Source organism: Patagioenas fasciata, chromosome 3 (genome assembly GCF_037038585.1).
Source record: "Patagioenas fasciata isolate bPatFas1 chromosome 3, bPatFas1.hap1, whole genome shotgun sequence".
Classification (NCBI taxonomy): Eukaryota; Metazoa; Chordata; class Aves; order Columbiformes; family Columbidae; genus Patagioenas; species Patagioenas fasciata.
This window is the reverse complement of record NC_092522.1, coordinates 15,635,915-15,663,836: the sequence shown is the minus strand read 5'-3', so window position 1 is coordinate 15,663,836 and position 27,922 is coordinate 15,635,915. Positions and strand designations below refer to the sequence as shown.

The 27,922-nt window shown below is 45.9% G+C and overlaps 2 protein-coding genes and 1 long non-coding RNA gene across 3 annotated transcripts; 1 reads left to right on the top strand and 2 right to left on the bottom strand.

Moving 5' to 3' along the window:
- Positions 1 to 569: 569 nt before the first annotated feature.
- Positions 570 to 2,838, bottom strand: SMIM26 (small integral membrane protein 26). Its single transcript, XM_071805866.1, has 2 exons — positions 2,334 to 2,838; positions 570 to 1,250 (listed from the first exon to the last, which is right to left on the bottom strand). Exons 1-2 carry the CDS (start codon positions 2,830 to 2,832, stop codon positions 1,066 to 1,068), a joined length of 684 nt encoding a protein of 227 aa, XP_071661967.1. The 5' UTR covers positions 2,833 to 2,838; the 3' UTR covers positions 570 to 1,065.
- Positions 2,676 to 4,847, top strand: LOC136100023 (uncharacterized). Its single transcript, XR_010651145.2, has 2 exons — positions 2,676 to 3,090; positions 3,874 to 4,847. It is a non-coding gene; the product is annotated as an uncharacterized lncRNA (long non-coding RNA).
- SEC23B (SEC23 homolog B, COPII coat complex component) lies at positions 3,496 to 27,922 on the bottom strand. The gene is made up of 20 exons (XM_065834744.2): positions 27,786 to 27,922; positions 25,294 to 25,529; positions 24,222 to 24,279; positions 23,501 to 23,587; positions 23,054 to 23,290; positions 22,582 to 22,667; positions 21,665 to 21,809; positions 20,992 to 21,150; positions 16,806 to 16,921; positions 13,101 to 13,224; positions 12,524 to 12,604; positions 12,106 to 12,195; positions 11,220 to 11,326; positions 10,882 to 11,035; positions 9,451 to 9,528; positions 8,994 to 9,155; positions 8,089 to 8,175; positions 6,026 to 6,181; positions 5,119 to 5,184; positions 3,496 to 3,970 (listed from the first exon to the last, which is right to left on the bottom strand). Exons 2-20 carry the CDS (start codon positions 25,512 to 25,514, stop codon positions 3,881 to 3,883), a joined length of 2,304 nt encoding a protein of 767 aa, XP_065690816.1. The 5' UTR covers positions 25,515 to 25,529; positions 27,786 to 27,922; the 3' UTR covers positions 3,496 to 3,880.

Sequence of the window (27,922 nt, the reverse complement as noted above, 5' to 3'; positions counted from 1 at the left end):
AGCTTTCTATACAGCAAGGTGGTGTCCGCAGGCACTGTGGAGATGCTACAGAGACCAGTGGTGGTGTGGCAGGGGAGAGTGTCCTAGAGAAGTCTATGCAGACAGCAGGCAGTGCCTATAGAAACAGGGAGTTGTCACCAGGGGGAAGCCCCTACCGAAAGGGAAGTTTGCTTGTACAGGGTCTTGGGACAACTTCCTCTAAAGCTATGTCTATAGGGGGAAGCTCCCTGCAGAAAGCAGGGGCTAGAAGTGGCCTTCTGGAAGTGGTGACTGCAGGGAGACCCTATATCAATGAGAGTCAGCAGTGAGAGAAGCTGGGAGAAACACCTATAGACAACAGTGGCCAGAAGCTGCCTACTGTGAAAGGAGGTGATGTGCATAAGGACTAGGGAAAGCCCTGCAGAATGGAAGTTAGTCACAGCCACAGCAGCTGGAGGGTAGTACCCTACAAGGGGAGGCTGCACATATAAGGACCAGGGGAACCCCTGTAGAAACAAGTGCCTGCTGGAGGGCCTGGAGCAGAAAACTTAGTAATTTTTCAGCTTACAGTAGCATTTCTGCACTTGTAATTCAACTCTTGTAAGCTTTTATTTGAAGGACAATTAACAACTCTCGCACCCGAAAGATTAAACCACATTCCTTCCTGTTCACTAATCGTCCTTAAAGTATCCATTTCAGAGCTGATCAGCTGAGGAGCCATTCCAGGTACATCCTGGGTCACGTGGATACATCCTGGATCACACAGACATATCCTGCACACCAGCTGGGAAATCAACTTCACAAAAAGTCCAGTTTTAGTCAGACTACCAGACACAAGATAGCAGGGCAGCACACAGACTCATTAACATCTCACAGCCCAGCTCGCATCTAATAATTTGAATACATGTGGAAAGAATAGCAGTGATCTGAGCAGATGATAAGGTCTGCAAGTTCTGTGAAGCTGTCAGAGATGGAGCTGTCACTTCAGCAATGCAAAAGTTTTCCACCAGCAGTCTGGTGCCAGGCACCAGGACAACTTTCTCAGACAAGCCAGCTCCAGCACAAAGTCCTGAGCTTCCGGACTACTCAATTTTCAGAAGGAGGGACATCATTAGGGTCAAAGAATGATTTCACACGCCTGAGCAGCCGAGTAATAGGAGGTTGAACTTCCCTGTATGTTACTATTGTTGTCACTCGAAGTCCTAAAGCTGTGTCTGTAACAAATACTTCCTGATGGGGTCCTTGTTGTGTCTGAGGATCACTTCCATTCTCTAAGGAATAAAAGAGAGAAGGGAATAAATAAATAAAAGGGGTAAAGGGGGAGGAAAAATAGCAATAAAAAGGTTTCATCCCTTCATCATGGCAAAACAGAAGCCACATACATCTTTTGTTTTTCCTCAAATTCTGACAAATTTTAACAGTTTGGTGACTGTTTAGACAAAAAAAAAGTTATTTATTACAGTAAATTAGCCTGCTGCACTAGTACTGGATTAGTATCAGTAACACAGTAGCAGCAGTAACAGCTGGCTTCCAAGCTATCCACCTTACAGCAAGCTCCACATCACTACACCTTAGTAAACAGCAGGCTGCTGAAGAAGAGCAAGAGGAATGCAGAGTCAATGGAATGGAAGAGAATATTTCAGTTGGAAGGGACTTACAACAACCATCTAGCCCAACTGCCTGGCCACTTCAGGGCTGTCCAAAAGTTAAAGCATGTTATTAAGGGCATTGTCCAAATGCCTCCTACATACTGCGAAGTTTGGGGCACTGACCATCTCTCTAGGAAGCCTGTTGCTTGACCACCCCCTCGGGAAAGAAACACTTCCTAATGTCCAGTCTGAATGCACCTGCTGCAGCTTTGAACCATTCCCACAGTGCAAATAAAAGCAACAAGTTGGAAAGTGTCTAGACCTCGTTCCTATCACCGGAGATAAAGCGGATGCTTTTCCCATCAACATGGGACTTCTTCCACGGGGATCCTCCTCGGATGCCGGGAGGCACCGGGGTCACGCCAAGCCAGCAGGAGCTCGCCTCGGGCCCTGACTGCTCGCCCGTCCTGTGCGGAGCCCTCCCACCGCTGCCTTCCTCGGCCAAGAGAACGGTCGAACCGAGGCCGAGAGAGACCGAGCGCCAGCAGCGCCCGCCCCCCGGGCCCTGGAAGGTGTCCAAGCCCCGCCCCCAGACAAGCCCCGCCCCCAGACAAGCCCCGCCCATCCGCTCATTCCCCCCCAGCCAAGCCCCGCCCTCTCGGCCAGGCCCGCCCACAGTCCCCGCACAGGCCTCCCGCCGCCACCACGCCCCGCCGAGGTGACCCCAAGCGGTGTCCCCGGACTCGGAGCCGCGTTAGCCCGTACCGGGCTGACCGCCGCCCGCGATGTCGCCGCCGCTGGTGCGGCTATAGTGGATCATGGCCCCCAGCATGGTCCAGCCGCCCAACGAGTACAGCAGCGCCGCCCGTGTGTTCCACACCGCCGCCCGCATCGTCCCCCAGCAACGCCCGCGTTCATTGGTCGAATCCCGCCGCCAATGGGACAGGCAGGGGCAGGGAAGCGTGCCGCTGCGCGCATGCGCCCTGGGTGCGGGGCGGGAGCCGCCGGAAGATGGCGGCAGGGGGCGGGCGGTTGCGGTGACGGAGAAGCCGCGCTCCTCCTGGAGAACACAGCGCCTGGGTGCGCTGCGAAGGTCTCGGCAGAGAAGGGGGCGAGCGGGTGCACGGCAGCGGCTGAGAACCGAGTTTGGGCGGGAGCTCCGCCACGGAGGCGGCGGAGGGGGCTGGGGCGGTTCGGCTCGGCTCGGCCCTGGGAGCCCCCGGCAAATGGTCTCGTTCCGGCGCACAGCCCGAGGCAGCGGCATCGCCCGTTTCCCTGTCGGTTTTCAAGCCTATTAATGCTGTGGTAATGTGAGAGAAGGGTGGGGCTGGCTTTCAGGCCCTGCGTGACGGTGACACAGGCAACGCTTTCACCGGGCTGCTGTTTTTCTCAAAGCCTGGGTTATAACGCCCCCTTCCTTCCATCCGTCAAAGAATTCTCACTCTCTAATACTTGTTCTGTACCGTCTTACCCTTAGAAACACCTCTTTGACTCGTAGCGAAAAAAGACTGACAAGCATCAGGTAACAGCAACTGATGTCAGGAGGATTGACCCAGGCTCTTCTCAGTGACAATCAATGACAGGACAAGGGGCAATGCATGCAAACTGGAACACAGGAGCTTCCATTTAAAATTGAGAAGAAACTTCTTCACTGTGAGAGTGATGGAGCACTGGAACAGGCTGCCCAGGGGGGTTGTGGAGTCTCCTTCTCTGGAGACATTTAAAACGTGCCTGGTCACATTCCTCTGTAGCCTCATCTGGGTGTTCCTGCTCCAGCAGGGGGATTGGACTGGATGATCTTTCGAGGTCCCTTCCAATTCCTAACATTCTGTGATTCGGTGAAATTATTTTCTATAGCATATATGTACCCCAGTGTTACGTTTTCATAAATGAAAAGGAGGTAGACCGAGTCCACTGCTCTTACAGGTAGGGGTAGCACTAAATAGTAATGCTCTTATCCACTTTTATTTTTTGATTAATACAGTCCCTGGTTGATAAAATACACCTTTTAAGAAAATGTAAGATTAAAAATTAAGCTAAAGACTGTTAAAATCTATATTGGCTAAAACATCCTTTAGGTCCAATTACAATGTATGAAAGAGCGGAGGAAACAGAATATAGACAAAAGGGAATACAAATAAATTAACAGCTAGAAGGGCCAAGTACAAAACTGTCCCTGAATATTTATTTCATTTCATACTTAAAAACCTTAGTCTAAAAGAGAGAGAAAGAAATGTAAATAAATTGTTCCACTTCTGTCATCAACATGATCTATGTAACTCTTCTGGTCTTGCTTCTGGTTTAGATCAAAGTCATGATGCACTGGAAACTGCCAGCTTTTTCAGATGGTCCATGAATACTTGGAGACTGACATCGTCTGTCAAGATCGGAGCTCCCGATTCCTGAAAACAAATAAAAAAATGGCCTAAAGTAGTGGTGGCAACACTGGGGACTAAATGGAAGCAAATCAGATGTCAGCACTCTGAACTAATTGCCTGCTAAATCAACCAATTTTTCCCTGCAAAGGACAGATCTAGTAGAAAGATGCTACTTTTTGGCAACAGCTCTGACACTATCCTCTAGTGCAATCTAAACTACTGGAAAAAATAAAGCCTCTTCTTTCTAAAGCATTAAGAATTTTGCTGCCTATAGCTCTACACAAACAAGATAAAGAGGATATAAAGGTCTAGTATTCTCAGATAAATTAGATCTACATATATCTAAATGCTAATTACTTTTTCCAGAATCCTAAATACACTCGGACCTAAGAGATTTAAATCATATTTGTAGGGGTAAATTTCTAGATCAGGTCATATGCAACCTGTAAGAGCATATTCTACATCAAATTAGCTGCTTCCTTCAACAGCAGCCACCAGAGAAAATTCTCCTGGTCTGTCTGTGCCCCATGTGTAGCTGGGATACAAAGAAGGAGATCTAAGGGGCAAAGAACTCCTTTAGGGGATCACTCATCTGCTGAGGTGCTGAGCTGTTCTGGCAGCACCTCCATTTGGACAGCCATTCCTCGGATCCACTGAGAAAAAGCCTCAAAGTCAACTGGATTTTACTAACAATTTGGGGGCATTCAGTACAAGAACTGTAACCTGAGTTTAGTCATCCAGGCTTAAAAACTGTATTCTGACCATCTTGTCATCTAGTGTTCCGCACCAGTACTGTTTATCTTATCAACATCCATGGACTTGAATAAACAGGTTGAATAAAAATCTGACCTGCCTAAGCTTTAGAGACAAATCTAATAAATCACAGTTGTGTCCTTTAAAATGCTACGAGTATTGCAGTCTCTGCAGGCAATTCCATTATCAGATCCTTTGGTACACAGAAATAACCTTGTTGCTTTGCACTGCAAAGCACTGTAAGATTTTCAAATCCAGTCACATGTCTGCAAAAAGCTCTTGGGTAAGAAACAGAGAACAAATGTAACCTGCTCATGTTTTGTGGCCTTTTGGTGAAGCAGAATGGCTACTGCATAGACAAATATGTAAACAAACATTTTACAGTATTCTCAAACACAAGCAGCTCTTCCCTTGCTTACCTGTCCCCATGCATAGAGGTTATTGTGAGTCTGAGAAGGGTTCACTTTAGACAAGAGGAACCGGGCCTATTCAGAGAAAACATTTGAGAAGTAGTTACGTAAAATTGCAGACCTGTCAGCTCCCTCAAGACTTCTTATCGCTTTAGATACATGACTAGTGATGTTCTTCTGGTTTTGCAAAGTACTAATTTAACTCAGAGTTTCAAGCCCAGAAACAGCCCCACTCCACAGATGACTTGTCTCCAAAGGGCATGGAGTACTCTGCTACAGCAAGCGGCACGCGCCTGGCAGGATAGCTCTGGTTCCTTGTGACACAGGCATCTCACCAGCATGGTCCTTCGCATGTTCCCACCCCTTCTTCAGAAGAGGTCAGTGGAGAACCAGCATAAGATGGTCTCATCAGAAATTAATACCAAGCTTTTGTTTTGGAGCACCAATTCCTGCCTCTCTGCGGCTAAAAACAAGCCAGACACAGATAAGCATTGCACAACTGCTATTCCAGGAAGACAAAAAATAGGAACTATTTTATATCCTCATTCTGCATCTGAGAATAAAGGAACAGATGGTCAATCATTCAGCTTAACTTACTGTCCTAGCAAGCTAACTGCACTCCCTGGATTGGATAAATTTAGATACATAGCCAAATATTTTTCCCACTTCTTTGGAGAATAAAAAGATAATTAAGCTGGCTTTTTCATTGTTTTTTGTTGGTTGGTTTTTTCCATCCTCAGATTTCAAAAGCATATCCAGTAATTGACTTATTAAAACACAATGTTATAGTAAGAGCTCATGAGAAAATATGCAAGCCACAGTATTTAACTTACAGAACCATACTTTTAGTAAAGCAGAAAAAGACAGGTATTTGCTCTGTTTAACAACAGAAAGAGTTCCCGATAAGCCTCCTTACCTGACTGCCCCCATGTTCAGTGTGGATGTAACGTGGCATCGGGAATCTTGTCTGCAAGATTTCCTGAGCATCATCCAGTGGGGCTTGCAGCAGGTGCTTGAAGTTTTCATATTCAGGCATGTCCTGGTAACCAGCTTTCTGCCACTGTGCAATAGTCTATTGATGGGACAGGGAGAAAATGAAAAGATACTAGAGATGTCTGCAAGCTTCTGTTTTTTAATGTGCACATCTGAAGAAAGCAGAACATTTCATGTACTTCTGCTTACAGATCACATGGCAAACGCACACGGCAAATGCACACTTTCACTACTCTGGCAATCACATAATTTAGTTTCTGTCCCTGAATTTAGGAACCAGCACTCAACACAAAAGCTGGTAGCACTTAGTGCGGTGCAAGAGCAATTAGTTGAAAGTGATCTTCAACCCTTTAGGTTTCAGCCTGCACCAACAAAGAAACACAAAGCATTTATAAATCACTGATATTTTATATCTGACTTGGTCTTAAATTAAGCAGCCATTGCCTTACAGTATTTTCAAGCTACCTAACCCTATACACCTATACATTTGCTCTACACATATGCAGGTCACACAGTTAGCTCTTCCTTTGTCTAAGTTTCACCCACTTGCTGAGTGTGTTGCTCTGCAGGAGTAGGTAGGAACTGTTTAAGGAAACTGGAAGATTTATTGTCATTGTTGAGACTCAAGCGTTCAAATCCTGTTCACATCAGTTGGGTATCCCTGCTCACTTCTCGAAGGGAACAAATATTATACAGAGGGAAGTCGAGAGGTAATAACAGAACTGCCGCAAACTGTCATGCCAAACTTCCAGCATTCTAATAGCAGTCTTTAAATGAAGTAGCTTAGTTCAAAAACAAAGGGAAGAGTTAAAACACCTCACAAAAAGTTCTCACAAATAGGAATGTTTGTCCATAAACTAAGATGAGTTAATTTAAAATATTTCAATCTGGTGCCATGTTCAGGTAGAAGAAGCTGGGTGCAGGCCACTCCCCAAGCAGGACTATAAAAGATACAAGGGGGAAAAAAAGGGCATGAAGGAACAGGGAGATTTCCAGAGAAAAAAAAAGTGGAAAGCCAGCTTCCTCTACATCCCTTATCCCATAACTGCTTTAGGGTGTGAGACATTTCCATTCTGCAGCTACAGGAGCACATGAGTCACTTACAAAACCTAACAGGACTGAAATACACATCTACAGGTCTGTGTACTGAGGAGGCACTGGAAAGGAGGTTGTAGCATGGAGGGTGTTGGTTTCTTCTCCCAAGCAGCCAGTGATAGGACAAGAGGAAATGGCCTCAAGTTGCACCAGGGGAGGTTCAGACTGGATATTAGGAAAAAATTCTTCATGGAAGGGGTTGCCAGGCATTGGAACAGGCTGCCCTGGGAAGTGTTGGAGTCACGATCCCTGGAGGCATTTAAAAGGCATTTAGACGAGGTTCTTAGAGACATGGTTTAGTGCTATGGTGATCCTGAGGGCCTCTTCCAACTGGAAAATTCTATGATTTTATGAAAGCCAAGGCTTTGGATACTGGTATAAATCTGGATGTTCAGAAGAAGCCAGTCCCTAAGCACTTACCTCAGTCACAACGGAAGGAATATAGGAGCAACTGTCAAAAATGTTCAATATATAAAAGCAAAAACTGGAAAAATTGGTAACTGATTTCTTTAAGAACAGCAGTATTTAAGTGTCAAAACTCAGAAGCCAGTATGTCACTTATCTGAAAATCAAACTGCAGCTCTCTGCCCTTGTTAAGGAAGTTTCAAGTTTCTCTGGCCTTTTCCAAGCATGGTAAGGGACTATCTTCATTGCCAAGCTAACATGACAACTACTCCTCAGTGCCAAATACATCCTTAGTGACTCCAGTAGGATTATTTTTGTTAAGTCAGATTGTGTGATACTTGTATTACAAATAGAAGCACGTATATGATGTCATTATGTTAGTGTGGGATTTGCCAGCAGCTCTCTTCATACCAACAGTGACACCGTCTGCATACCCAGCTGGTGGGAGAGAGTACAAACAGAGAAAGAGAACGTATTTCACTGTACCTCACCAAGGTAGATAACAATCTGGAAGAAAGTATCCATCAGTAGGATTCTGTCAGGAAGAATACTGCTGCTGTCCAAAAGCACTGGCTGGGGAAAAAAAAAAAAAAGAAAGTCAGCCACTTTTAAGTCCTTGGAACTGTATTAACTTTCATGGTTGGCTGAACAGCTCGCTCCCCCCTGCCCCTGTAGACATGACTCCACCAACAGCTGCTCAGTCCACATGAAGACCTTGCAGAGTGCAGTCAGCCTCCTGCAGCAGGTTAACAGCTACTGTATGAAACGCAGGATGCGAGAGAGCAATTTCTATGGCTATCCAAGTTTAATCTGAAATAATCTTGAACAAAAGTATCTCAAGAACAATAAGGAAAAACATGAGGACTCTGGCAAATGCTGCCAAGGTTTCAAAATGTTACTCTGGCAGCTTCTGCGTTTCCTTCCTGCCAGATGCTCCTAATTCAAGGAAGCTGTCAGTGTAAGGGAATCTATGTCTGTCCATTGAATAGTTGCACATAGTTAAAAACTGCTTCATAAACAACTGAAAACAAGTAGCTGGTAAGAGATATTATGACCTGGAAGTGCTGAGGTTTGCTGATTTCTGTGGTGCAGATGACAGCCTCTAGCAGAAGCAAAAGCACAACTGACAGCTGCTGCAAGATTCACCAGATGACTAGAGGCAGGGGTTGTGGATTTTCTGGTGCAGGTTTTTGTTTTGTTTTGCCTTTTATTTAATCAAAGCTGTAAGTTTAATGAAAACACAATTCATATTTCACACTGCCCCATCACATCATTTAATAACTGCCTTGGTTAAAAACATATATACAGGGGCCTTTTTGCTGAAATCGTGTCACTCTGAGTGAATACTCGTTTTGGATTGATCCACCTCGTCCTGTTGAACAAGGACTCACCTCAGGAGGTCCATGGAAAGAATAAGCATAAAGGATGGGCTGGATCATAATGAGAGACTGGGTCAAATCTTGCCTAGCAAAGTGGTGACGGTAATAAGAAGATTCATCTGGACTGTTATTGAAGACCTGCAGGAATGGGGAGCGTCGCAGATGGAACATGAACTGCATCAGAAAGAAGAGTGAGAAGAAAAACAACAGTAAGGTGCAAAAAATTCTGCAGCCAAGTCCAATCTTTCTGAACAGCAAATTCTTTGAAAAAAAAGTCTACACTCTATTAACTCTTCAGAGTTATTCCCTTAGCAGTCATTTGCAGCACTGAACTAGAAGACTAGTCCACCAAATTAGAAAGTCATCTGTTCCTCCCTCTTGAATCTGATAAATGGTACAAGATGTTTTATCATCACTCTCACTCACTCTTGCACACTTTTCCCACCCCTGTGGGAAGTGAAGTTCTTACCTGAGGATACAAAGAAAATGATTCTGACAATCTGAAGGAGTTGGGATCATCTTTGTTGTATTGTCCAAACTTCTGACACTGTTAGAAACAAAATGGATACTTTGGTTATCTCTCTTTTTTTTTTTTTCTCTTTTTTTTCAAATTAACACTTTTTTTTCTTTTTCAAAGGATGTTCTGGTTGATTTTGAACAGAGCAACCAAGGCATGAACATGAAAATAACTAGTAATATAAAATTTACAGGCTATTTTTCTTTAAGTCTGTTGTTTCTGTATCTTACTGGAATGAGAATGATGATTTTATCTATTTATCTATTTTATATACATATATTAAATTCAGATTGGAAATTATCTAAGAATGAAGGAAATAGTGTTTCTAGTACTACCCTTTTTTCCCATTAAATCAGGGATAGTATGTTATACTTAAGCTGCTTTGTACACTATGAAACACTTTTGCAGCAACTTTACTTCTTTATAGAGCAGCAGCAGACGGGCATTTCACTAACGGCTTAACTGAAAATAAGAAGCATCAATGGTTTTAGCAATTTAACTATAAATGACTTCACAACCATTTCAGCATGCAGCATGTCCACATGTGTTTTGGTACTCAAACTTTTATTTCATATTGGCCCTGTTTTCCAGTGTCTGATGTGCCACATCTCTTGGTATCAACTCCACAAGGCCAGAACCAACTTAGGCAATTCAGGCTTACAAAATTCCAAGAAAGAGATGGCATGAAGTTGTGGAAGCGATTACTGCCCTGAACTTGGCATCAGTGAGCCAACACCTGAATGCTGTGTTCAGTTTGGAGCTCCCCAGTGCAAGACAGACATGGATATACTGGAATGAATTTAGCAGGGGCCACCAAGCCTGTCAGGGGCTGAAGTACCTCATGTAAAAAGAGAAGCTGAAGAAGCCAGGTTTGTTCAGCCTGATCAAGAGTGGGATCAGGGAGTCATATTGCTGTCTACAGCTAGAGGTAGCTGGAGAAATGGAAGTTCTGATGGGGGGAGGAGAAAAGAGAACAAAAATTATAGTGACTGTGATCAAATATTGGAATAGGTTGTGAAGAGAAGCAAGAGAAGCTCCATCTTTGAAGATCTTCAAAACTCAACTGAAGAAGATCTGGAGCAAGCTGCTCTAACTTCAAAGCTGGCCCTACTTTGCACAGGGGAGTTGAACCAGAGACCTCCAGAGGTCCCTTCTGTATGTTGCTATCACTTCTTTAATTGCAGGTTTAACCCCTTCAGCATTATGGGATGTTTACACACCCTGATCAAAGTGGCTTCTGACCTATTGCATACTAAACTACGTGACTGTGATCACAGCACAAATGAAGCAAATCAATCTGGAAAAAGAATGGTACTTTTTTTTTTCCAGAGGCCACTTTTACTAGAATCAAGAATGCATCCAACTGCAGCCTATCGGTCTTACCAGTCTGATCAGCTGTCTGTCCAGCCATCGCAGAACATCAGGTCCCTCCTCAGACTCAGCTCTGTACACTCCCAGTCGTGCCATCAGCACAGCAGCTGCTTCCTGGTCAAACGCCGCTTCTATATGCTGGAGTTGAGTCTGTGCATCTGCCCAGCTACAGGGTTAGCAAAAGGTTAGTGCTCTGTACATTCACCTTCAGCAAAACGCAAACCTGATTCATCCTCCCTGTGCCAAATACTCTGTGGCCAATGCACGTGACAAAAAGCTAGAAAAATTCCAGCACAGACTGCAGCTTAAGTTTCTGCCATTCTGCCAAAGAACCAGCATGAGATACTCACTTTCTGGCTATGGTGGTGACACGAATGCGTTTCTGCATACTGGAGTGTTGATACTGAGTGACAAACTGCACTGCCCCTCTGCCTCCCTGAGGTATTGGTGCATTGTGCTGCAAAGGAAACAAAGTAAGCCTTCAGAATGGGCTGGCTTTTCTGCAACTCTGTACACTACAGAGCACTCCAAAGCATCATTTGAGCAGTCATAGAATCTGTACAAGCTACAGATGGACCAGAGAAGGAACACACATCTGTTAGTGTTGTGTTTTTCCAGCAGCCCTCAGAGTCAAGTGGTGCTGCGCCCATTTAATATTGTGCCTGAAATTTTATCAGCTTGTCCATTTAAGGACAGCTGCAATTTATCTCTATAGCAATGAACATAAGAATGGCAGTACAAGGTCTGGGCTAAGGTCCTGTGAGCCCACCATCCTGTTCCCAACAGTAACCAGTCCACACAGCAGAGAAGACAATGAGAAACATGTGCAATAGAATCCCTCTGGGGTGGCCTTCCTGGCTTCTAGCTGACACATGTTCAGAAACTTCCCCAGCCAAAAGTTTTTTCTGAGCCATTGAGTTATTACAACTTGGAGGATCGATTCTCCAAGAATGTGAAGGTATTTATCCTTATATTATCCACAGGATGTACTGGCAAAAAGACAATTTTTAATTCGTTAAATAAATATCACAGGAAGAAGACAAGGAAATAATGCACTTTTTGCACAGAACAAAAGTATTAGGCAATTTATGCATATTAACAACCTCTTTGGCACAAAAACACTTGGTTGCTTTGCAACCATCCATCTGCAACACAGAGGATGTCATTGCTTTTCCTAGCCCTTGGTGTGTCAGAGACAACAACAACAACAATAAAAAAAAAGAAGCCGGGACTGACCTGATTAACCACTTCAAAATAAATGGCCAGAGTTGTGCTGGGATCCAGACTACAAATCTTCCATTGAGATGTTCCTCCAGTTCCAAGCTCCTGCACATAATTGAAAATAAAGCATTTTTGTCTCTAGAGCACATAAGGCAAGCTTATGTTAAATTCTGTTCAGAGGTATAAGTTACAGCAGGCCTTCTAGATTTCCTGTCTTTTGGGTGTGAATGAAGTTACTGAAGGACACAGAGTTAAAAGCAAGCCTTATGGGGCAAGAATTTAGTCTAGGAAAGACGAGCTTTTCCTAAGGGTGTTTCCAAATTGTTTTTCTCCTTGAAAACTCTGACATTCTAGCTGAGTTGGAGGTCCAGACAGAAACTTTGCACTGTTTATTTACTTCTTTGTTAAAGGTTTTTCCACGTCAGAAACTTACGTTTTCAGAGACACATGGCCCTTTAGCATTCAGGGATATGCACGGTCCAATAGCTCCTGCAATTTTCAGCTCCCTAGAGGTCTAGAACAAGGTAAAAAAAATTGTGGATTTTTTTTTCAGATCAACTCAGTCCAATAGAATACACACAGTCTAAATCAGCATTGATCAGATGATGTGTGCACATGACTGTCAGGGAAAGTATCTCTGAGTACTTTCCCAGATCAACTACTGCTACAATTAGTGAAGGTAAGAGAATCTACATCGTCACATTTTAATAATGAAGACATAGTTATAGTGACCATGAGAAAGTGTGAAATGTTCCTTGCTGAGTGAGGAGAGGCTGAGCTCAGCTGCTGCTTTTTAAAAAATAAATAAATAAATAAAAACCCATCACAACACAAATTTAGTAAGCCTCCAAACAAAGATTCCTCCACTCCAAACAGTGCTTCTCCAAAAACAGGCACTACAGCTGACCTCAAACATGTAGAATTTGCTACACCCCAGATACTTAATTGACTTCTGAATGAACAGCATTGTATTTCCCAGTTAATGTCATCCAATGAAACTAATCTCTCACCTTCACATCCAAAGTTGCACCAAAAGCCATCCGAAATTCCCCATTGAACCCTTTGTTAAATACCCGCTGGAAGGTCTGCTTGAAGAGAGAAGTATTGAAGGAGTCTCCCATCACCATGTGTCCTCTGCAAAAGAAAAAATAATACACAAGGGAACTGAAGCAACTGGAAATCAGAAGTAAAGCACAAAGGATACATACCCCTAACACTCATGCACACAAACACATGCAGAAACTGTTTTAAAGCATGCCTTTGAATAGGTAGAATTCACATCAGGAAATGCAGATTCATGGGTGCCTCCTCCAAAGCCAGACAAGTTAATGCTCCATTTTTGCTAGCTTGCTTTCTCAATTATATTTCTTGCCATCCCTTTAGCTGCCTTAAAAAATGCCTGTGTTAGAAACATCTCAACCCAGAAAAGGCTTTGCTCACCCTGCTTCCCCTGAGCAAGGCTTGGTGCACATCTGGAACCACCCATGCTACAGAGTGGATGGTTGCACCACCACAGCACAAGGATGGGTGCATGGACCTGTGCTGTGCCTTCCCTAAGTGCCTTGGTAAAGCCAGGCCTGATCAGATGGGGCTTAATAACACAACCAAACGGTCAAACAATCTCTCTTCTGCTTATTGAGCATTATGTGATTATTTACAAACACCTTGCATTTGCTCACACTATAATTTGGTCCCTAGAGGCAGTAGATTTAAAATGGCCAATAAAAGATATGAGTGCCTAAAAAGGTCAGTTGAGCACACAGCATTCCTGACAGAGACCACCAAAAGGAGTGTGGTCAGTAGGCTGAGGGAGGTGATTCTGCCCCTCTGCAGACCCCACCTGGAGTCCTGCATCCAGCTGTGGAGCCCACAGTATCATGGTGTATGGTGCATGGCACAGCACGGCACGGCGTGGTATCACAGTATGTTTCGGATTGGAAGGGACCTCAAAAGATCATCTAGTCCAATCCCCCTGCTGGAGCAGGAATGCCTAGGTGAGGTCGCACAGGAATGTGTCCAGGCGGGCCTTGCATGTCTCCAGAGAAGGAGACTCCACAACCCCCCTGGGCAGCCTGTTCCAGTGCTCCGTCACCCTCACTGAGAAGAAGATTTTTCTCAAATTTAAGTGGAACCTCTTGTGTTCCAGCTTGATCCCATTACTCCTTGTGCTATCATTGTTTGCCACTGAGAAGAGCCTGGCTTCATTCTCATGGCACTCACCCTTTATATATTTATAAACATTAATAAGGTCACACCTCAGTCTCCTCTTCTCCAAACTAAAGAGCCCCAGCTCCCTCAGCCTTTCTTCATAAGGGAGATGTTCCACTCCCTTAATCATCTTTGTTGCCCTACACTGGACCCTCTCCAGCAGTTCCCTGTCCTTCTTGAACTGAGGGGCCCAGAACTGGACACAATATTCCAGATGGGGTCTCAGCAGGGTGGAGTAGAGGGGAAGCAGGACCTCTCTCAATCTACTGACCACCCCCCTTCTAATACACCCGAGGATGCCTTTGGCCTTCCTGGCCACAAGGGCACAGTGCTGGCTCATGGTCATCCTGCTGTCCACCAGGATCCCCAGGTCCCTTTCCCCTACACTGCTCTCTAATACGTAATTTCCCAACCTATACTGGAACCTGGGGTTGTTCCTGCCCAGATGCAGGACTCTACACTTTCCCTTGTTAAATTTCATCAGGTTATTCCCTGCCCAACTCTCCAGCCTGTCCAGGTCCCGCTGGATGGCATCACAGCCTTCTGGCGTGTCAGCCACTCCTCCCAGCTTAGTGTCATCAGCAAACTTGCCGATAGTACACTCAATTCCCTCGTCTAAATCGTTAATGAATATATTGAACAATATTGGCCCCAGTACTGACCCCTGAGGCACTCCAGTAGATACTGGCCTCCAACTAGACTTCGCACCATTGACCACCACTCTCTGGCTTCTCCCCTTAAGCCAGTTTGAAACCCACCTCACTACTCTATTGTCTAGACCACACCTCCTCAACTTAGCTGTGGGGATGCTGTGGGAGACTGTGTCAAAGGCTTTACTGAAGTCAAGGTAGACCACATCCACCACCCTGCCATCATCCATCCACCTTGTTACATTCTCATAAAAGGCTATGAGGTTGGTCAAGCATGACTTACCCTTGGTAAAGCCATGCTGACTGCCCTTAATAACCCTCTTATCCTTGATATGCCTTGAGATGACACCAAGGATAAGCTGTTCCATTATTTTCCCAGGGACAGAGGTGAGGCTGACTGGTCTATAATTACCCGGGTCCTCCTTCTTGCCCTTTTTGAAGACTGGAGTGACATTTGCTTTCCTCCAATCCTCGGGCACCTATCCCATTTCCCAAGACTTGGCAAAAATGATGGAGAGCGGTCCAGCAATGACTTCAGCCAGCTCCCTCAGCACCTGCGGATGCATCCCATCTGGACCCATGGATTTATGGATGTCCAGACTATTTAATTGCTCCCTAACCCAGTCCTCATCGACTAAAGCAAACTCCTCCACTGACCTGGCTTCATCCGGGGTCTCAGGGGTACAGGGCTCCCCAGGACAGCCTCCAGCAGAGTAGACAGGGACAAAGAAGGCATTCAGTAATTCTACCTTCTCTTTATCTTCTGCCACCAGGGCACCCACCCCATTCATCAGTGGGACTACACAGGAAAGACCTGTTGGGAATGGGCCAGAGGAGGCCACAAATATGTTCAGAGGGCTGGAACAGCTTTCCTATGAGGAGAGACTGTGAGAGTTGGGGTTGTTCAGCCTGGAGAAGAGAAGGGTCCAGGGAGACCTTATTGTGGCCTTTCAGTACTTAAATGAGGTCTCTAAGAAAGATGGGGACAGACTTTTTAACAGGGCCTGTTACAACAGGACAAGGGGTGATAGTTTTAAACTAATGGAGGGGAGATCCGGGCTAGACATGAGGAATAAATTTTTTACAATGAGGGTGGTAAAACACTGGCACAGGTTGCCCAGAGAGGTGGTAGATGCCACATCCCTGGAAACATTCAGAGCCAGGTTGGACAAGGCATCTAGTTGAAGATGTCCCTCCTCATGGCAGGGGTTTGGACTAGATGACCTTTGAAAGTCCCTTCCAACTCAAACTACTCTATGATTCCATAAGGTTTTAATCAATATGGAATACAGATATTTACCCCTTAGAGATGTCACTTCGAGCTAGATCAAAGGAAGCCAAGAATCCCTGGAAAGTGCAAGTGAGCCACTAAACAGAGAAAATCTGGCCCACACAAGGAAAGCTTCTAGCCACCATGTCCAAAGCTCTGTTCTTCTGATGAAACTTAGTCATGCACACACCACAAAGCACAGCATCTCTATCTCATCAGCTCTGGAAAGGATATTTGCTGTGTCCCAAAAAGGCAGAAAGCATCTGCAAAAGACGTGTTGCACCATGCTTTAGAATACCTTTCTCAAAGCAGGACATCGAGTTTTCTACCAGCAGTGCTAATTCACATGCTGTTTTGGGACTTCAGAAATGTGGTCTGGGATCAGGGGAGGTTTGCCGTGTAATTCCTGGCAAATTCAAACCACAGTTTAGAATAGAATTATAAAAACCTCACCCTTTTGCCCTGACAGCAAACTTAACTGCTTTCTGAACCACTGAACCATTCTCCCACACAAAAACAAACAAACAAAAAACAACAAACAAACAAACAGGTGCCAACAACTTTGTGCTCTCTTGCTATGAACATACCCGGTGAGGTTTGCACAACACTTCATCTCTAGCAGTCCAGTCTGATCCAGGGCGCAGGCATAGATGTCGATGCAATGCCCGCTGGCTGCGGTACGATTCGCCAGAGTCTCGTAGTACTGGGGAAAACACACACTGTGTTTAGGATGCCACAATGGGCAATTTTTCTACTGCTCTCCAGCTGAGGCAATACAAGAAACACAAGGCAAAATGAAGCAATTACCAGTGCTGTGGTAACTAAACAGCAGTTTGCTCCTACTGCTCTGTTGGAGCACACTTCTCCCTCTGAGGATGTTTGCACTTGGATAAGCTTGACTTGCATGTCATCAATACAGAGTGCAGAAATTGCATGGGAACTTTGTCTGTGACAACTTAGTGGATACCCAAAGGTTTCCCAGTGACAGTTAAGACAACAGGTGTCATACTGCTTTGTCTAATCTGACAGGCACATTTCATGCCTGACATTTTTACTGTTTTAACTGTTGTTTCATAGGCCAGGAAGACGAAGGGGGCTTTCTGGAAGACAGATTTTTTTTCCTCCCCAGAAGGAGATAAAATGATGTCAACGAAGGAACTCTCCTCTCACCATCAGCTAAGAAAAAACACTGAAATACTTATCACAGAATCACAGTATGTTAGGGATTGGAAGGGACCTTGAAAGACCATCTAGTCCAATCCCCCTGCTGGAGCAGGAACACCTAGATGAGAATGACTCCAGAGAAGGAGACTCCACAACACCCCTGGGCAGCCTGTTCCAGTGTTCTGTCACCCTCACTAAGAAGAAGTTTCTTCTCATATTTAAGTGGAACCTTTTGTGTTCTAGTTTGTACCCATTGTCCCTTGTCTTATCATTGGTTGTCACTGAGAAGAGCCTGGCTCCATCCCCGTGACACTCACCCTTTACATATTTATAAACATAAACGAGGTCACCCCTCAGCCTCCTCTTCTCCAAGCTAAAGAGCCCCAGTTCCCTCACCCTTTCCTCATAAGGGAGATGCTTCACTCCCTTAATCATCTTTGTTGCCCTGCGGTGGACTCTCTCCAGCAGTTCCCTGTCCTTCTGGAACTGAGGGACCCAGAACTGGACACAATATTCCAGGTGTGGTCTCACCAGGGCAGAGTAGAGGGGGAGGAGAACCTCTCTTGACCTACCAAGTACCCCCACTCCTCCCACCTTGGTGTCATCTGCAAACTTGCTGACAGTACACTCAATTCCCTCATTCAAGTTGTTGATGAATATACTGAATAGTACAGGCCCCAGTACCGACTCATGATGCACTCCACTAGATACAGACCTCCAACTAGACTCTGCCTCATTGACCACAACTCTCTGGCTTCTTTCCTTCAACCAGTTCCCAGTCCATCTCACTATTCGATCATCCCGTCCACACTTCCTCAGTTTAGCAGCAAGGAGACTTGGCAAAGATGGTGGAGAGTGGTCTAGCAACGACCTGAGCCAGCTCCCTCAGCACCCGCGGGTGCATCCCATCTGGACCCATGGATTTATGGATGTCCAGATTACCTAACTGGTCCCTAACCCAGTCCTCATCAACCGATGCAGACTCCTCCACTGACCTGACCTCCTCTGGGGTCTCAGGGGTATGGGGCTCCTCAGGACAGCCATCCAGCAGAATAGACAGAGACAAAGAAGGCATTCAGTAACTCTGCCTTCTCTTTATCTTCTGTCACCAGGGCACCCACCTCATTCATCAGTGGGCCTACACTGACTCTGGTGTTAGTTTCATCTGTGATGTATTTGAAAAAGCTCTTTCTGTTGTCCTCGACCCCTGTCACAAGGTTTAATTCTAAGGAAGCCTTAGCTTTCCTAGTTGCCTCCCTACACCCTCTGACAACAGCCTTATATTCTTCCCAAGTGGCCAGCCCCTCCTTCCATGATCTATAAACTCTCCTCTTCCACTTGAGTTTGTCCAGCAGTTTCCTGTTTAAGCACGCAGGTCTCCTGGTTCCCTTCCTTGACTTCCTTTGTGTCAGGATGCTCTGATCTTGAGCTTGGAAGAAGCAGTCCCTGAATGCTAACCAACTATCTTGGGCCCCTTTTCCTTCAAGTACCCTTTATCTGAGAAAGCACAAGACTGTACTGGAGAAGTAACTAGACGGAAGTCTTTTTTTACCCTTCTCTTGTGTATATTAAATTGTGGGGATGTTCAAAAGGCTCGAGCACTTCAAGGACAGCCACGTGAATACCTGGACATACTGTTCCCACATCAAGAGAATGGAGTATGTTTGTTCCTGGGGAAGGACAATGGGCAGCTATCAACATAGCAGTGAATGCAGGCTTGTGTTATGTCCTTTGCCCCCATTTAGTGTTCTGACACAAAATTCAGTTGTTGTTTTGAAAAACTCCCAGCCAGCACTAGAATCATAGAATCATTTCAGCTGGAAGAGACCCTCAAGATCATCGAGTCCAACCATAACCTAACCTAACTCTGGCACTAAACCACGTCCCTAAAAGCTTCATCTATGCACCTTTTAAACACAGTGGTGACTCCACCACTTCCCTGGGCAGCCTGTGCCAGTGCCTAACCAGAAACCTTCCATGAAGAATTTCTTCCTAATATCCAATCTGAACCTCCCCTGGTGCAACTGGAGGCCATTTCCTCTCATCCTACCACTTGCTACTTGGGAGAAGAGACCAACACCCTCCATGCTACAACCTCCTTTCAGGTAGTTGTAGACAGCGATAAAGTCTCCCCTCAGCCTCCTTTTCTCCAGGCTGAACAGCCCCAGTTCCCTCAGCTGCTCCTCATCAGACTTGTGCTCCAGACCCTTCACCAGCTTCATCACCCTCCTCTGAACTCTCTCCAGCACCTCAATGTCTTTCCTCTAATGAGGGGGCCCAAAACTGAACACAGCATTCAAGGTGGGGCTTCACCAGCGTACAAGAGGATGACCACTTCCCTAGTCCTGCTGGCCACACTATTCCTGATCCAAGCCAGGATGCTGTTGGCCTTTTTGGCCACCTGGGCACACTGCTGGCTCATATTCAGCCACTGTCAATCCACACCCCCAGATCCTTTCCCTCCAGGCAGCTTTCCAGCCACTCTTCCCCAAGCCTGTAGCATTGCCTGGGGTTGTTGTGACCCAAGTGCAGGACCTGGCACTTGGCCTTGTTGAACTTCATACAATCAGTCTCAGTCCAATGATCTAAATGGCCTTCCTACCCTCCAGCAGATCAACACTCCCACCCAGTTTGGTGTTGTTTGCAAATTTACTAAGGGTGCACTCAAGCTCCTCATCCGGATCATTGATAAAGAGATTAAACAGAACCAGCCCAAACACTGATCCCTGGGGAACACCACTTGTGACCAGCTGTCAACTGGATTTGGCTCAGTTCACCACAGCTCTTTGGGCCCAGCCCTCCAGCCAGTTCTTTATCCATCTCAGAGTACACACACCCAGGCCATGAGCTGTCAGCTTCTTCAGGAGAATGCTGTGAGATATGGTGTCAAAGGCCTTACTGAAGTCTAAGTACACAACATCCACGGCCTTTCCTTCATCCACTAAGCAGGTCACCTTGTCATAGAACGAGATCAGGTTGGTCAAGCAGGACCTGCTGTTCATAAACCCATGCTGACTGTGCCTGATCTCTTGGTTGTCTTCTACGTGCCATCTGATGGCACTCAAGATGATCTGGTCCATGACCTCCCTAGCACTGAGGTCAGACTGACAGGCTTGTAATTCCTCAGATCCTCTTTATGACCTTTCCTGTAGATGGGTGTCACATTTGCCAAATTCCAGTCAACTGGGACCTCCCCAGTTACTCAAGATTGCTGACAGATAATGGAAAGTGGCTTAGTGATCACCTCTGCCAGCTCCCTCAGCACCCTCAGATGTATCCCATCTGGCCCCATAGATTTGTGAGTGTTTAAGTGATGTAGCAGGTCGCTAACCATTTCCCTTTGGATTATTGGGGCTTCATTCTGCTTCCCACCCCTGTCTTTTGTCTCAGAGGGCTGGGTACCTGGAGCACAACTGGTCTTACTATGAAAGACTAAGGTAAAGAAGGCATTTACTACCTCAACCTTTCCATCATCCTCCGTCACTGTTTCCCCCTGCATCCACCAGAGGATGGAGATTCTCCTTAGCTCTCCTTCTTTTGATAATACATTTATAGAAACATTTCTTATTGCCTTTTACAGCAGTAGCTAGGCTCAGCTCTAGCACCTACTTTGGTGGCCTTCTTCATGAACCTTGCGTTGTCCTTCTCTATATCATGCCAAGAACGGATTGGTGTTTTCAGTTCATCTCCTACCACCATGCCTGGTCCCTGTGTTGGTGGCCCACCTGTAAACAGCATTATTCTGGCTCCTGTGTTTGGAAATGTGCCCTAAAATAAAAACAAATACATATATCAGAGAGAGAGGGGAAAAAAAAGTAAAAAGGGGAGAGTTATTAAATGGCAACAATGCTTTCTTTAGAGAAGCATTTACATGTGTTTCTGCAATGTCATTAGGGATCTGCCTTTGCTAGAGGCCACCATGACAAACAGCGATGCATTTCCTGACAATCGCAGCACTCTCAAGTTTAGATATGCTACAACAAGCCTCATGTTTTCAAAAGAGGAAGCAGGCACTTTCGGTTCTTTTTACTGACATCTTAGATGTTCCTCAGATAAACCCAGTGCATAGTATCACCCCTACATGGTGATACACACAAAAATCAGAGACCTTTAAACACCTGCATGTTTTACCATAGATGTAAACTCCCACTCCACACTAGCTGGTGCTAATTCATGTCAAATGTCAGCAGAAACAAATTGCACCTCTGCAGCCCAACATAACTGGACCACAGACCAAGCTGGACTGACACCAGCCCATCTCATACAACAGCACTAAAAGTACCTCTAATAAGCCAACGGCAATTGACAGAGCTACTCCAGTGGAACGTAAAGGCCTCTTTCCCTGGGTGACTGGCCATGGGTCCCTTTGCAGTTCTCCAAGCAAATCTGTTAAATTCATGTCAATCTTATGTACTGGTTGCAGAAACCTGCAAAATGTCAAATAAAATATTTTCCTGCTTGTAAGTCCTTCCAGTTTAGGAAGAAAGTGCCTCTGTTCCTGGCACGCAAACACTGTATTGAGATAATTATCAGAAGCAAAAAGTCATGTGACATGTTCCCTTCTTACATCCAAACCTTACAAGATAACAGGTCTGTGCAAAATGAAAAAAATTCATCAAAACAATACATCAGGATCTCACGAGAAGTCACAGAAAATGTGGGAAAGAACTTCAATTGTTATTTAGACTACCAAAACATACAAGAGCTGCCACTGAAAAAGAGAGGCTGAGAGAGAAAACTGTACTCAACAGAGGGAAATACAGCTTTACTGTTCAGGGAGTCACTGCTTGCCTGTCAATCATTTTTCAGACTTGCTGAGTCAGGGGGTAGGAGGTGGTATGTAAGATTGCTATGCATAGATGAGGTCTCCCGTTGGCTGGTCAATCAAAAAGGCAGACCCTTGCTCCAAACAATTCATGAGCAATATGCTTTCCAAAGACAGTTACTCAATGTTTTTCAAGCAGAAGTCTAGCCTGAATGGAAATCATGTTCTTGCAACTGCGAAACCAAGATACAATCGAATTCTAGTATACTGTCTGCAGCTTTAGCAAATGCCATCCATATATATCAATTGATGTAGGGAAAAAACTGTGACAAGACAATACCATCTGAATCTTCTTACAAGGACTCCTCTTGGGAAACCCAAGTTTAGAAGCATGACCCCAAACAGGCATAAAATATCTGCCCTGTGCAGCTTACCTGCTTGAAATTGCAGGTTGCTCTGGAGTTTGAAGAGGTCTTCCCTGTTGAATGGGGACAGCTGGCCTTAAAAGCCCAAGCATATCCTAAAAAACAGTAAAGAGGAGACAGAGGAGATGTACTATCCAAACACTAAATGTATTATTTAATGACAAGCAATATACACTGAGGCCAGCAACACTATAGCATTAAATACACTAAAACCTGTGAAATTGTTAACATTAATCTTTGAACTCTCAATAGGAATGGCTCAACGGGTCCTTTATGCAAGATACAGAAACTCTATCTCGAACAAGCTTCCAAGGAATTTATAAAGGAAAATGACAGGACAGATACTGGGAGGGAAACACACTAACAGTTAAGAGCACTGAACCCTCCTTCCTCCCTGAGAGCCAAGAGCTTGAAAGACCAGCAGTGGTGCCAACAGAGCTAACAGGAACAAACCACTGGCCTAAGAGGTGGCAGAACATACCTGTATCTGTTTAGCTGTCAGGTCCTTCGTGCCCCTAAACACATAGCTCTTGGAAATTCCTTCACAGCTCAGCTCGTGAACCTGGACCATTCTGCCAAAAGTGATAAGCCCCACTAGAGCATCAGCAGGCAGTAGACTTAGGGACATCTGGAGGGACTCCTTCAGCGCTTGCAAGTCCTCCTCTTCCAAGCACGTGTCGACAACATAAAGGAAGATCAATGGCGTCTGCGGACCTCGCTAATGTGGAAAGAGATGTATTTACTAGGCACATACATATGCCAGGTGATACTTTATAATACCTCCAGACAAACATTAAAATGAGCCCTGTCTTAGGCACCTTGCAGAAATGTTATTTATTTGCATTATCTTAAGTAAATCTAATACACGCATAAGCTGTCACAAACAAGACAATTCTGGGAGCTTGAAAATTGCCTATGATTCTTTTACCTGTACTATATATTCAATTGTCGAAAACTGAGGCATAAGCTCTGCTGGTTGATTGATGTCAGATATGCCTGCATATGCTGGAGGGAACTGAAAAAGAGAACAGAAAAACAGGACAAGGAAGTTGCAAGACAGAAATGTAGGACCCTCTTCTGCAGTACAGAGGCTTCCCTGCTCATGACACAATTATTCAACTCTTTTTTTACTGTCAGTGCATCAACCTGATTAACTCATGACAAGAGACCCACACTGCTGTTTTCCTAAGCACAGACAAGTGGCCAGCAGTACAGACAGCTGCTCAATCCAGTGTAAATAAAAGGTGGGAGTAAAGCAGTGACCGTGCATTAGCTGAAATTCATTTCACAATGCAACAGTTTCTGATGGTAAAAATCTACTCAAATCTAATGAATTTCATACTCAGCAAGAACAGTAAACATCAAGTGCAAAAACCATGCTGGAAACACATGAGACAAAATAACCTTTTTATCTCCTTCCTAAGCCCCGCATGCTGGTAAAATCACTGGCAAAACTGAACTGAAAACAGACAAGATATCAGGTAGAACAGACCCATTAACAAGTACTCTGGTCTAGGTTCAACAAGACAATAAGGCCAAAGGAAGAAATCTAGAAAAGTGGAATTTATGCTTAACATCCGTTGCCAGGGGAGGCCATCAAGAAAATCCTGACTGAAAAGATATAAGGGCTGATGTTTTTTCCAGCTTACCTGATTTCTCTGAAAACAGAAGTTACAAGCCCAAAGCTTGGCCCGATAATCAACTTGGCTGCAAGTGAAAGAAAAGGCATTAGCATAACTACAGGAACAATTTTACAGCACTGCTTCACAATTACCTATGCTCATTCACAGCACTGAGGAAGAAACAGAACATTGGACATTGCAACTTGAATGACAAGTTTTAGGGATTCAGGCTCATGTTCTATTGCCACGAAGTCCATTAGCTCATCCAGTCCTGCCATTTCCAGGCCTGTCAGCACGATGGACCACTGACAGCTCTCCAGAGCTTAGCCTTTGTCAGACAAAGACTTGGGTCTAATCATTCTTTCACTATGCTTTAGCTTATCTCAGTCATCTTATTGTTTGTACAGCTGTAGCACACAAGTGTTCCAGTCGCAGAGCAGCAGGAGCCACTTGCCCAGATCCTGTGCAAACACTGAATAGGCTGTTCCCTGCCCCAAAGAGTTTACTCTCCTAAGCTCGTTAGGGCATTCTGTAACCACTGGTACAGTAAAGCTTGGCCGTATTCTTATTTCACGAATTTCATCTCTTCTTACTTCCTCTTATTGGCCTTCCCTGCTTTTCCTCAGTCCAATGCTACACTCCGAGTATGTAGGATCATCACACGATTTTGGTACCCTGATTAGTCCTCTTAAATTCTTAGCGAAACTTCAAAGAAAATCATGCCCCTCCTAATGCAACTGACGTACAAGCAGCAAGATGTGTAGTACAAAGCAAGAAACCAAGCAACCATCTAAGTCCAGAGAACAATATCACTACAGTTGGCATCTTTGTTTATTTTAAGTTTCATCGTTCACCACAAATTCTCTGGAATGGTAAGAGGACTGGCCATTTTCATATCCTGTCTCATCTCTTTCTGGCAGCTCTAGCAACAGGCTGGCATTCAACATATCTCGTTAGGCATGCGTGGATTTTAACAAACCCACTACATCTAAAGGAAAGGGGCTGCCAGGCACCAGACAGAGAAAAAGGGAAATAAGGAAGTAATGAAGTTCAGATAAAAAACAGCCTCTCTGAACATCCACAGCCAAGAAATTCATACCAGAGTGGGTTGAGCACCGCTTTGCAAGTTGACCTGCTACAAAGCACTGGTTCATACTGCACAGGTGGCAGATCGAGACGCTCCTTCAGTGGGGTCAGAAGACAGGCCAGGGGGACAACCATCCTTGTGGCCTCCAGCCTGCTGGAGGGCCACACATTCCAGCTGAAACGCACTCCATCACGCTCCTCATTTTGCTGGATGAACTCCAGGTATGTTGCCATGGGACTGCAGAAGCTCTGAAAGGACATAAACAGCACACATTCAGACAGCGATTGCCTGTTTGGACAACAGTCTTGCAAAGGAGGTCAGCAAATCAACTACATGTAGGCACAAGACATTGCAGGACAAAGCCAATATGTTATAATGAGTTAATCCCGCTATCAAATGAACCATGTGACTGCATTAATCTCTTCTGGCTGGTGCTCTCATCAACATCCCCGACAATTAAAACCCCACCAAATCCAAGGAAGAAACAAGGAAATCTGACATCAAAGCCAGAATACAAGGGGTTTCTTTTCATGTATTTAAGATCCCAGTACTCAGGCTGGCCTCAAAGCAATCCTGCCTGACTTGAGTCAGATTTGCAGGACACCCTGAAGCCTTTGGCTAAAACCTTGTGGGCAGAAAAGGAGGCCAAGTCTGAGACAAAAATACTCATCATAAATGTCATCTGGTTGACAGCCTGCCTTGCTTACAGATGGAAAGGAGCACCTGACAAAAAGGCCAAAAAAGGTCTTCCATGATTTTAGACACCCTCTGTACATGGCACCATGTCCCACTTCCAGTAAGGGAGGAATTGAGAGTCCAGCAGACTTCAGAAAAGACATGTCATTCAAGTAGGGGTATCCCCAACACATCAGAGAAGTCATTTGCCTTACTGAACTCTTCAGGGTAAGAGCCAGGCTATCATGACCTTTCATGTCTCTAAGAAAGGGAAGGACAAGCCTAACAAAAAAACCCACTTGTTGAATCCAGCCCACAAACACCACACAGCACAGGCAGCAACTGACAGAGCCAAAAGCAGCAGCACCACGACCCACTCCAGACAAGGAAACTCAGAGGTTCACCTCCGCCTGCAAATGCTCCAGGATTACCTTACTCCTGATCCTCACTGCAAGCAGGAGCTTTGGGAGAGCCATAGGAATGAGAAATCAGAAGAATCACCTCCCCCAAAGGAAGTTTTGATGTAACATTTTCCTACAGACCTCCAAACTCATCAACGTTTTCTTTGTCTTGCTATGAAGGATGTAAATCAAACTCAGTGCATTGCCCTGTATTTCCACTCCCACCTCCAGACAGAAAAACAGAAAGGTTCAGCAACACAACCCCACCACAAATCGGTCTGTCAGGGTAAAAGTCAGAGCTGAGTTTGTCTGTAAAAGATCCTACATAGCAGAACAGAGAGATAAACATCTGACATCTCAGGTATGCAGTGCAACTGCAGTGTAAATTTACTTCATGTTCCTGCAACACCACTCTCCTGACCCGGGCCAAGCCCCAGTCAGGTTTGGCATGGGTTGCAGCCCTGTTTTGGGGTCAGGACAGCAGGAAGGGAGGCACCCCCAACCCAAATAGAACTATGTAAGGCCAGTTTAGGACCCAGTGCCTGCCCAATGTGCCAGCTTCCCCACCAGAGCAGGGCCCTCCGGCCCCAGTCATGCAGTCATCTCCAGGGCCTATCCTGGCATTGGGCAGGTCCCAAAGCCCCTGCCCAGGAGAGGACAGACCCTACCGAAACCTCAGCAAATGAATGGTGGTAGCACTGCAGTTTCTGTACAGGATTTGCCAATAGGACACACTGCTGACCCACCCCAACCAGCAGAGCCACAGGCAATGCTGCTGCTCCCTAACAGTGCTGTGAGTAACACTACTGATCGCCCAGCTGCTGCCCTCGGCACAGCTACAGGGGACACCATTGACCCCTAGTGAAGCCATAGGGGCCACCCCTGACACCTACATCGCGGGTCCCCAGCACTGCCACGGGGTAAAGCACTGACCCCTCCACCGCTGCAGGCGGCACTGTTGACCCAGCACCGGCTGAGCCCAGTGCTGCCCCGGGAGACACTGCCAGGCCCCAGCACCCTCAGAGCGGACAGTGCCGATCCCGGCCCAGGCAGAGCCACAAGGGACACGGCTGAGCCGCTGGGCTGCTCTGGGGGACACGGCTGAGCCCCACGCAAGCGCTGCTGTGCGGGGACATCACTGACCCGCCCCAGTGCCTCCCACAGGGGAACCACTGAGCCTCCCCAGCCCCTCTGTAAGGGCCACCACAGACCCTCCTCACAGGGGCACCACTGACCTCCCACAACCCCCACCCATAAGGAACACCACTGGCCCACCAACTCCCCTCACAGGTGACGCCACTGACCCCTACAGCCCCTAATATAGGAGACACCACTAAACCCCCAGCCCCGCTACAGGGGACACCACCACTCGCAGTCCCCACGCCGGCCACAGGACAGGGATCCCCGGGGCCGCCCCGCAGCACCCACCTGCCCGCCGCGCCGCTCCCCGCTGCCGCCGCTCTCTCCCGGCAGGCCCCGCGCGCCCGGCAAGGCCAGCTCAGCGGTGTGGGGTGCCCTCAGGCAAGATGGCTGCCCCAGCACGCCCCACCCTCCCCCAGCGAGGC